Source organism: Cajanus cajan, chromosome 3 (genome assembly GCF_000230855.2).
Source record: "Cajanus cajan strain Asha chromosome 3, NIPB_CcT2T_4, whole genome shotgun sequence".
Lineage (NCBI taxonomy): Eukaryota > Viridiplantae > Streptophyta > Magnoliopsida > Fabales > Fabaceae > Cajanus > Cajanus cajan.
In genome coordinates this window covers 20253267-20265423 of record NC_138519.1, presented here as the reverse complement: position 1 = coordinate 20265423, position 12157 = coordinate 20253267, and the positions used below count along the sequence as shown (strand labels likewise).

General features: G+C 33.9%; 1 protein-coding gene across 6 annotated transcripts; it reads left to right on the top strand.

Moving 5' to 3' along the window:
- Positions 1-1029: 1029 nt before the first annotated feature.
- Positions 1030-6574, top strand: SHOT1 (Mitochondrial transcription termination factor family protein). Of its 6 annotated transcripts, none has more exons than XM_020367960.3 (3): positions 1030-3083; positions 4192-4254; positions 6115-6574. In XM_020367960.3, the coding sequence occupies exon 1, from the start codon at positions 1112-1114 to the stop codon at positions 2774-2776; it is 1665 nt and encodes a 554-aa protein (XP_020223549.1). In that variant the 5' UTR covers positions 1030-1111; the 3' UTR covers positions 2777-3083; positions 4192-4254; positions 6115-6574. The 6 variants fall into 6 exon arrangements, with proteins under 6 accessions (XP_020223549.1, XP_020223548.1, XP_082926774.1 ...); XM_020367959.3 differs by having other exon boundaries at positions 4168-4254; XM_083070648.1 differs by lacking the exon at positions 4192-4254.
- Positions 6575-12157: the final 5583 nt, after the last annotated feature.

The following is a 12157-nucleotide window of genomic DNA, read 5'->3' as shown; positions in this document are numbered from 1 at the left end:
TGTTTTAAATAGTAATTTATAATGTTGATAAACATATATATAATATTGAATGTTATATCAATTAATGAGATAAAAATATATTTTACAATATGTTTAATATTATTTTTTAATTTTTAATTTATGAATAAATCTAATGAATCGATTTAATTCAATCCAAATAAAATATAATTAGATCGTATTAGAGATTATTTAAAAAATCAAACCAATCCAATTTAATTAAAATAGATTGGATTAGAATAAAATATGCTTTAAATCTAGTCTATTCCAATTTGTACTCAGAAAGCTAGTACCCACCCCTACTTTCCCATACCATCGTTCTTTAGTTTAATTATTTTTTGTTTTTGCCTATTTTATTATTATTATTTTTTTATCTATGAGAATCAACCACAATATAAAGAGATTTACAACAACTTATAAATTCGCTTAACCATCTAAGTTAGACCATCATATATTTTTTAATGTAAAAAAAATAGTTAAAAATTAATATAATTTTTTTTATTAAAATCATACAAGATAATGTATTATTAAAATCATATAAGATAATGTATTATTATATATTTTAATAAATTTTCAATTTTACTTTATTATTCAACGTAATATGTACAATGGTTATTCAACAAAGAAAATGGAGGGTTTTATCATTTTAGAAATATTTTTTATAAACTACATTTTTTTTGAAAAAAACAATTTTATTTAAATCAAATAAGATTGTTACCAACAATAATTATTTCAATAATTAATTATACATATAATCTATTATTATAATCAATTATAATTAAAATAAATATCTATTTGTATAAATTTAATAAAAATTAATTTTGAAATATTTAATTTTATTTAAACATAACAAATAATCAATTTTTATGCAATAAATAATAATAAAATTTAAATTTTAACTTTATAAAAATAACTTACATTTAGAAAAAAAAAGACTAGAATTTAGAAATTTAAACTTTTGTCCGAAATTTATTATTAAAATTTTCAAGAAGCACTTTAGAAATGAATTTGATTTGATAAACCTTCCATGCTATTTGTCAAAATAGAGACACGAGTAAAGGAAATCAAAGAAAAGAAAGAGCAATTGAAAGCAAAGCAAAACCCTGGCTGAAACATGTTCCTCCACCACCGCCATGTCTCAAAGCTCTCAAATATCCCATGGAAGTACAAGAAATTCGCCATAAGCCAAGGCCAGAAGGCCCTCACCGATTACCTCCACGCCACGCGCTGCATCCCTTACGCCTACGCTGACCAAATCGCCAAGAACTCCCTCACTGCTCTCACCAACCTCATCACCAAGTTGGGCTCTTTCTCTGCCCCCCACTTCCCCCACAACCTCAACAAGTTCCTACGCTACAACCCCATCAACGAATTCGAGTTTTTCTTCGAGAGCATCGGCATTCAGCCCTCCAAGTTCCCATCTTTGTTGCCCCATGACAAGTTCTTCTTCTCCGAGGATGGGACCCTCTTGGATGCTGCTCGTGTTCTCAACGAGTTTGGCTTCCCCTGGGACAAGCTTGGGGTGTTGTATGTGGAGAGTGGTTGTGTGTTCGGGTGGAGTGCCTCTGAGCTGAAGGGTATGCTGTGTGGGTTCAAAAGGTACGGTTTTTGCAATGTGCAGGTTGTGGGGATATGCTTGGCTTTCCCCTTTGTGTTTGATGGCCAAAAGGGTGCTGAGGTTGATGCTTTGTTTGGTGATCTGAGGGTGCTGTTTGGGGAGCTTGGTTTGGCTGAATGGGTTGAGGGGAAGGGGAATAGTGTGGAGGATTGGCATGGGGTGTGTAGGAAGATAAGGGTGTTTTATGATTTGAATGGTGGGAAGAAGAACATAGTGGAGCTCATTGGAGGAGGGAAGAACAATGGTACTGGTGTTGGTGTTGGTGTCATTGTGGAGCATGGGGAAGGGGAGTTGGTTAGAGCGGTTGAGTATTTTTGTAGGTTTGGTGCAAAGCAGGAGGATGTGGCACGGTTGATTCTCGAGGGGGAGGAGTTGTTGGGGCTGGATTTGGAGACACGGGTGGTCGATGTGTTGAAGCTGTTGAAACAATTTGGAATGAGCTCCAATGGTGTTGAGGATGTTAGGAAGGGTTATGCTCATGTGTTGGGGACTGTTAAGATGGGTAATTTGCCCAATGTGATGAGGGCTTTGGGTTTACATGAGTGGTTCTTTGATAAGATCAAGGATGGGAATCATGGTTTGTTAGTTGGTTATGTTGCAAGCTGTCCCAATGTGGGGCGGGATAAAGGCTATGTACTTAGTTTGAAGGCAATTCAGATGTCGAGAACACCGACTCACAATATGAGCAAGTTGGATTTCTTGCACTCCATTGGCTTTGGAGAAAATGCTTTGACCATGGATGTGTTCACTAAGATGCATGGAACGCGGGGCGAGTTGCACAAGAGATTTGATTGCCTTCTACGTTTTGGGATTGAATTCAACAAGGTCTGTAAGATGATCATGGTTCATCCTAAGATTCTGAGCCAAAACCCTGAATCTTTAGAGCAAAAGATTAATTTCTTCTGTCAGGAAATGGGACAGTCGGTGGAGGGTTTGGTCACTTTTCCGGCATTCTTGTGCTTTGACTTAGAGAACCGCATTAAGCCTAGGTACAGGTTCCATAGGTGGGTTGTTGAGAAGAGCCTGTCTTCCAAAAACTATTCCATTGCAAGCATAGTTGCAACAAGCAACAGGAATTTTGTTGCTCGCGCTTTTAGAATTCACCCAGCTGCTCCAAAACATTGGTTTGAGCAATTCTATCCAAACAATTTGCCATTGTGATGACCCTGATTTTTTACACTTGTGTATGAAAATTGAAAATCCAGCAATTATTCCAAATGAGTTTGTACAGATTTTTCAACTTGGTTACTTCCTATCTTTTGGTTTGGAGTTCAAGACAAACCTTTCGGATATTGTTGGAGAACTTGTGAGAGAGGTTTATTTGCTTTGCAATGATAGTGAGACATCAAGAATGACCTGCAAATTTCTTATCATGCTTAACTTTATATCCTATGACTAATCTCAGTTCTGAGAGAAAGAAACCACAAATTCTGTGGTTACAATTACATCAGAGGGAGGTTGACCATTTGTAAGTATTTGTACTTTTAGCATGACTTTATTGATTTGATTTTTTCAAATTGAACTTGTTTTCCCCTTTTTATTTTGAAATTGTAGTAATGTACATGATAAATAGTTCAGAGAATTATTCTGTGCAACTGTGGTGAGATGGTCAGATGTTGCTCATATATACTAATACTGGTACTGAATGGCTAGATAACTGAGAAGATACACCTATATAAATAATATTACTTTATAACATTCTAAAAGCTTCTCAGACATTGCCATTGGGGATTTGCTTTAGTGATGGACCTGACAACTGGGACCATACTAGCTCTTCTAATGCTTTGGTGGGTCATGTTTAGTTGTTTTACCATGTTTCTGAATACAGTTTATGTAGCAAACATCTTGTGTATTTTCATGAGAGTTTTGTAGATGTTTCACAGAAAATTGGCTTGGAAATTGGAATTGACATAAACTGGTATATGCCACAGTGAAAACACCGCAGCTGTATTACTGTTGATTCAGGACTGTCTAGTTCTAAGGATATCATCGGATGAATTCTTTTATGAATATTTTTTTTTCATGATGGTAACTTATTCGGCTGATTATTAATATCTTAAATTTTTGTTCTATACATTAATCTTGAAAAAAAAATAAGAATTTGTATGAGAATTAATTATTGTTGTAAGTGGCATAGTAATTGTCTAATTGGTCTGAAGTCCTTGGATAAAACCCTATGTTAGTCATTATGTAGACAAAGTGACAAACACAAGGTCTTTTTGTTGAGTAATGTATCACGGGCCTTGGAATGTGGAAACTTATACAAGTGATAAGTTTTGAGTGTTTGATTTTGTTCTTCGGTTTTATTTTTAAATTTTTGTATATTACGATCACTATTTAAGATGTTGGAGAATAATGCTCTCCTTTCTTATTTAAAAGTAACACCGCACTCCTTTAAGGCCTTAACCAATGTTGAGTAACACAAAGCAGGTAACAGAGCAACTCATATATGCACTCACCCAAATGCATTTTCTATTTCAACATTTTTTCATCTGAATCAGTCATATATTTTGTTTTCTTTCTCTTTTTCCAACAATGTCTCTTTATAAAAGATTCACAGTTTTCACACAATCAAGGTGCTCATTGGTAACCCGTGATCCATTTCTCTAGCATCTTCAGGTGCAATTCCATATTGTAAGGTACAAAATCTCTGATTTCCCTATGCATTTATTCTATTTGGATTTCCATAAATTTTTATTATATTTATGTTTACGGCGTGCTTATGTTTCTGTGGATGACATTTGTTTTAGGAAATTCACATTTGTTGAGTTTGAAATAAAATTCGAGAATTGAGGCTTATCTTTATCTCTCAATGGAATACTAATTCTTAATTTGCTGCTAATTATTAAAAAGCTTAAATATGTTTTTAATCTTTGCAAAATGAGCATGTTTTGATTTTGGTTTCTATAATTTTTTTTCATCCCCCTAAATTTTATAATTATTGTTTTTAGTCTTCATTATTATTATATAATCTTTTTTAACTATTTATTTGTTTATTTAAAAGGTGAAGTAATCATCTTAGGTACTACCTGTAACTGTTAGTGATACCATATTAGTGTGTGACATCTCTAAAATGTTTCATAGCTTCTTAAAAGAAATATATTTATATACCTTAAAATTATTGTTTGGGACCAAAAATAGTGATTTTAGATTCTAGAAGGATGAAAATCAAAGAAAAATATTTTTACAGGGACAAAACCAAAATTTATTCATTTACAAGGACCAAAAATATTTTATAAGAACCAAAAACAATATTTAAAAATTTTAGAAGGATGAAAAACAATTTTTTAACAGGAATCAAAATCAAAACTTACTAATTTTATAGGAATTAAAAACATATTTAAGTTTTATTAAAAACAACTAGTAATTGTGTTGAATATTTGTGAAACTACTGTAACTGGAATTTTGGACATAACTCTTGTATGATTTGTTGTTTTGGTACACGTGCTTAAGTTTGTTTTTCCAAAGTCCAAGTATAAACCTTGAAAGGTAATTACATTGCATATAAATTGTAAAAAGAGATGTATCACCCTAATGAACATGAAAAAATTTCACATAATTAAAAAATAATTTAAGAATATGGAAAAGGTGATTGAGGTTGTGGCATGTTAGTTAGAGTGACTATCCTGATGATACGAGTATCCTTGTTAACTTAACTAATAATAGGGTAAGCAAACATCATTGTTCAATGTTCACTTTTTGTCATAACCTCATATGCTAGTTAGTTGTTGGTACGAGTGGTATTGAATTCAATCTCTTTAAGTTAGGTCTCAGGTTTGAGTTGAAGTCTTGTGTATAGAAAAACCATGGTTAGGGGGAGGGAACCCACTAAAGATGGCTAATCAAGTTTTTTATGAAGATTAATCATCGACAAAGTTGGTAAATATTTCTTACTAATTATATGATTATAAAAAAAAGAAAAACACTAATGTATGCTCAAATTATTTATGATTAGACTAAGACAGTGGAGGTCTAGGATTAAGTATGTATCATATTCTTGGGACTTGGGAAAATTTAGGCTTAGGATTCACGGTCATCAAGCAATCAATGGTTACATATATTCTTCATTAAAATATTATCCTGTTAACTTTGTTCCTGTTCTTAATGCACTATGTTTTGCCTGGCACATAATGAACCTAAATGAGGAAAGATAGAGGAATCATCTTGTATCAACAAGCCTACTCTGTACCAGTTGTGGTGATATCTCTGCAATCATCGAGTTCTGCAACCCCATGAATTAAACAGTAAACACCTAGTCAAATGTTTTGAACATTTAGGGTGCTTTTGATGCACACCAAGGTTAAGGTACAATACAAAGAAAACCAAGGTTAAGCCCCAATACAAAGAGAACAATGGTAAAACTTTTTATGATGTGTATTGTTTGGTAGACAATGGACATTACAAGCAAAATATATAAAATTTACTGCATTGCACTTCTTAATAATATTATCTTAATACAATTCACATTATTTATTTTTTAATATGTGGTGGAGTTGTAGTGATGACAGAGATGATGTTGAAGATAGTGGTGATGGTGTACCAGAGGTTGGTGTTCGAAGTGTCAACAACGATGGAGGTGGTGTGACAGGAATGGTGGTAACAACATTAATAATGACAATGGTGATGACAATGGTGATGATAGTGTAAAAAAGATGGAGGTAGTGGTATTGACAGGAAGAAAAAGAAAATATAATTATTAATTAAGAAATGTTGAAATAAATGAGTATTCTGTATTTGAGACATGTGTATATAGTGATTTATACCATTCCAGTAAGTGTCTTTTTGAAGGCAAAATAGTTAAATGTTATGTAATGGTTTCTGGACTTTGTGTGCATAAATTGCTTTATACCATTCCAGAACTAGAGCCTCTTTTGAAGGCCTAATATTTACACGTTACCTAATGGTTTCTGTTTGTAAGGGCAAATAAAGAATATTTGGAGGTGTCTCCATTTATGTGTCTCTCTAGCTCAATTGACAGAGAAGCTTGCATCTTCTTGGCTACAATTTCTACTTTCATTATATGGGAAATGAAAAATATTAACATCAACACTTGGAACTGATTTAAGCATTAAAAAATGCCTAGTATTACGTGAAGTGTTTACACTTTGTCTTTTTAAAATGTAAAGTAAAATAAAAATTGGAGAAGTTATCAACAGAGGTAACTATGGAATCAAAAGCTTCTCTCTAGCAAGTAGCAACACCTCGCCACTATATCTCGTTGGTTTGTGTCCATTATCACTACTTATACGACTTATTTTTTTGGAGCAACAAATGTTGAAATGTTCATCCTCAGCCTCAATTAATTTAATTTCTTATACCATGTTTGTGCTTCATTTCAGCTGTTTTTGAAAGAAAATTCTGTTCAATAAAAAGTTGGTTGCTTGAAATAACTTCAATTTGTAAACAACTTTTTTAAATAAGCTGTTTTCTTTAATTTTAAAATTAGAAGCTTATAATTATCGTTCAACATTTTTTTCTTTCTATAATTGATTTACTACATCAAAATTAATTTTTTTTATTGTATCTAAATAAAATTAAACATTTTAAAATCATTTTTAGTAAATTTACTTACATAAAAATTTATTTTGATTATAAATGTTTATAACAATAACCAATTATTAAAATATTATGATTTTTCCATCTCTTTCACACACACACGTGTGCATGCACACACACACATACACACACATATATATATGCTTCACACACACACATATATATACTTACTTTAAGAGAAATTCTTGGTAGACTTACTCTATTCAATAATTTATGTTTTACATCAAATTTTAATAATTTAATTGTTGAATTAAAAATTCTTAATGCATAAACCAAGTCTGTAAATTTTTTTAAAAATTTAAAAATTATTTGATATTTTATTTCATTAATTCAAGTCAACATATAAAATATTCAAGTAAAAAATTTGTAAACTTTATATGCATTAAGAACTTTTAATTCAATAGTTGAATCGTTAAAATTTAATGTAGAACATGAGTTATTGAGTGAAATAAGTCTATCAAAACTTACTTTTAGAGTAAGAAAATTCCTTCTCTCCCTATATATACTATTGGATTTGGTCCTTAAGGTAGTTTTTGTTTCCGGTGATGTACTGTTTACAAGCAACAAAAGGCGAGAAAACTTGGTGTTTGTTTCCGGTAATTTGCAACGAAGGAAAGGCGAAGAAAAGGGAGGAGAAGCACTGTTGCTGTCCTCGCACAAAAGCGAAGAAAGGAGATGAAAGACACGTAGGATTTGTGAAAACCTGGAAATGCCCCTGTCCCATGCATGCATACTGTGCCATGCAGCAGAGGAATCTCTGCCATGGTTCATGGACCTTCCCTGTATCCTTGTCTCATGCATGCATACTGTGCCAGGAATCTCTGCCATTGTTGACTGCCATTGTTGAAGGAGCTTTGTCGTTGAGTGGCACACCGCGTTTGAAATAATATTATAAGAGAGTTGGAATCTCTCTTTATGGTGTGTCTTCATAGATTTTCGACGCTGGTGGTTGGTGTTGCTGACTGATTCTCCACGTTCTCCACGGGCTGGTGCGTGTTGTTGGGGCTGGTGCGTGGCTGGTGTGTTTTGGTGAGTGATTGTGGAAGGAGCTCCTCCATTGAAGGTAAGTTTGATCTCATTTGGTATATACGAAAAAGCATAATCGATTATGGTTGGCCACATAATCGATTATGGCCTTGCATAATCGATTATGGGTGAGGCATAATCGATTATGGAAGGCCATAATCGATTACGTGGCCAAGCATAATCGATTATGCTGGGTATTTTCGCTGCCAGTGGAACCCAGAACGGCCCGTTCCAAAAATGCATTTTATGAGCAATATGCGAAAGCAGAATGGGCCGTTGCACATTGGGAACGGGCCGTTCCACTTTTGGAACGGGCCGTTTCAGAGATGGCCTTTGTGGATTACTTTGTAACCCCAGAACGACCCGTTCTGGTCTGAGAACGAGCCGTTCTGGGTATGAAAATGAGGCATGGAAAATGAGTCCAGAACGGCTGTTCCGGATTCAAAACGGGCCGTTCTGGCCACATTAATTTGTTATTAAATGATGGTTATTTAATACCCTTTATATATATATATATAAAATATTAATATTTAATATATAATACCTTAAATTAAATATAATTATTTAATATTAATATTTAATTTATATATATAAATTAAATAATAATATTAAATATTAATATTTTTATGTTCTTACTTTGATATATATTAAAGTTCGGTTATGTATTTTTAGGGTTTATATTTTCGTTTTTAATCAAATTTGATTAGAATAATAAATTTGTTATTTTGAAAAATATTCAGATGGCACACGAAAATATCGATGTTGTTAGTTTAGACAATGAAGAAATGGATAATGATTTGGACTTGAATTTAATTACACAAATACAAAGTCAAATACAAATGCGAACCCAAGTAGGAGCAATGACAATCCTTTGTCTCGTAGCTTTTGGGTTAAATATGTTGTGTACCATACTTTGTCCCACAAGTAACATTAGAGACTTCATTTCTCAAAAAGAACGTTGTAGGAATGAGTTGATGTCATACCTTATTCACACCAAACAATGTCTTGACATTATTCGCATGGGACCTGCGGCATTCATTAACTTATGTGAACGAGTAAGGGCAACTGGATTGGTCAAGGATGCCTTTCGATCAACAGTGGAAGAACAAGTGGTTAAATTCCTCCATATTATCGGACACAACGTTAAAAATTGAAGTGTTTCATTTTTTTTCCATCGATCTGGGAAAACCGTTAGTCGACACTTTCATAACGTGTTGAATGCGGTCATTATGTTGGAGGGAGAAATGTTAGTTCAGCCATCAGGCATAAATGTTCATCCTTATATCTTAAACAATAGCCGGTTTTACCCGTACTTTAAGGTAATTCAGTGCCAAACTAAAGTATTACATCACATAGACGTATTTGAACATTAAAAATAATGTATTACTATCATATTGTTTGTACTTAGGATTGTTTAGGGGAAATAGATGGAACTCATGTCCGAGTTAAAGTAGGAAGATCAGATGCCCCCGTTTTCGTGGAAGAAAAGATTGGCCAACCCAAAACGTATTCGCAGCTTGTGATTTCGACATGAAATTCACATATGTTCTAGGAGGGTGGGAAAGAACAACATCTGATTCAAGAATATTAAAGGATGTCCTAGGTAGAGAGGATCCACTTATCATACCACAAGGTTAGTTATTATTTACTTCGTAATTAGTGTATAGTAACGTACTTACGATATTATAATGAGTATAACTTCAATGACTTTAATTAGGTAAATACTACTTGGGGGATGCTGGATTTATGTTAAAAGGACAAATAATTATGCCGTATCGAGGGGTTCGATATCACCTTAAAGAGTATTATCGAAGAGCTCCACAAAACCCAAGAGAATTGTTTAACCATTGACATTCGTCACTTAGAAATGTGATTGAAAGAACATTTGGCGTCTTGAAGAAAAGATTTCCTATAATAGCTAGTGGAACAGAACCTCATTATTCATTCGATACAATGACGAATATTGTACTAGCATGTTGCATTTTACACAATTTTCTTCGAGGCGTAGACAATGATGAATCATTGTTAGCAGAGGTCGATCGAGAGTTGATGGAACAACCTATGGATACCATGCCGACTCAAGCTCGTGAGGATGATCATAGGGAAGGGTCAACTATACGAGATGCTATAGCATATGAAATGTGGACAAATTATACTAATAATTAGATTATGTATTTAATAATGTATTTAATAAGATGTACTGTTGTAATTGTAATAAATAATTCTGTTACAAGTTTTCATTCATAAATTTTACATATGATTATCATCATTGTGTGCCTTGTTTTTGCAATAGGTAGAAAATGAACAGAGGAAAAATTGTTGTACCTGATTCCTCGACTACGGTCCGCGAGTTCACCAAATGGACTGATGACATGGACTTTCGTTTATTAACTGCCATGCTTGATGAGGCTAGGTTGGGCAATCAGGTTGATGGTAGTTGGACAACCCAAGCATACAATAATATTGTTGAAGCCCTCCGACAGACTGGATTAACGGGTATCACGAAAAATAATGTTAAAAATAGACAAAAAAGTCTGAAGGATAGATGGTGGGAGGTTCCCGACTTGTTTAGTGGACTTAGTGGATTTGCGTGAGATGAGTCCACGAAACGGTTTACAGCTGAGCCTGAAGTATGAGATGACTTGTTGCAGGTAATGTTTTAACATTCGGGATTTATTGAATTAGTGAAACATAGTAATTATGGGTGATAATCATGGTTTTTATTTGCAGGCGAAGCCAGTTGTAGCTAAATGGAGAGTGTCTTCCATTAGGTACTATGACTTGATGGAAGAATTATGGGGAGTTGATCGGGCGACAGGCCATATGGCTAGGACTGCGCGACAAGCCCGTAGAAATATCGGTATGCCAAGTGTAATGGTCAACTTGAACGATGATGTGGATGACATACCATAGGACGACCCTTTTCAGGCAGGGTTTGATACAGCATACCGGTCACCACCACACTATGGTTCCTGTAGTCCTGTTGATGGTACTCAATCAGTGCCATCTGTTGCATCTGATGGTACTATTGGAACATCGTCATCTCGAGGCACAAAAAGAAAAGCCCCAATGATTGATGTGATGGATGCACAATTTGACAGGCTAACTACGAGGCTCGATGCATTTACAGATTACCTTGGTCAAGGTAATGCGTTGACCCAAAGATTATCTGATATTGTTGAACGAAAAGTGGTCGCCATTGAACGAAGAAATGGAATAATTAATGAGCAAGTTAATATCTTGAGGCGAACATCAACAGTTCAATATTCAGAATCAAATATTTGGGACATGTTAGTCGCTATGAACTTGCAAGACGAGCAAGTTATGGTTCAGTGTTATGATTTTTTGTATAATAATCCATCACATGTTAGGAGACTTTTTGGCTTACCCCCACATCTCCGCCTCAACCAATTGTTAAAGTTCATGGGTCAAAGTGGTTGATTTGTGATTCGTAGTTATTGTATTTTTTTATGCATTGTATGTAATGTTTTACTAATGGTTTAAACATTGTAAACTTGACCATAATGTTATAAAAGTATTTATTAATGGTCAAAGATACATTTTAATGTTATTACTTGCAATTATGTTTTATGGAATATGTCTTATGTTTAACATCATATTTGTTATTGGTTATTTTATATATAATTTTCAGGTATGGCATTCGGTTCAAGAAAAAGAAGTTCAAAAGAAAGAAAAGGAAAAACTCCTGCCACCTCGGACAGAGCAGCTGGTCCTAGATTACCACAAATTGAAGAAGTTCTAAATCAGACACGTCTTTTCAGCCAGCGTGATCAGATGATTAAATATGGCAAGGAGTTTTACCACAGGATAGTCCTTCATCCAAAAGTTATGGACTTTAGCTACTTTGCCACATCAGGGCTGTATTTTCACCACCATATAGAACATCAAGGTTTGCAGCATTTTGTGGCTCTCAAATGTGATTTCTTTAAAGATCTTATT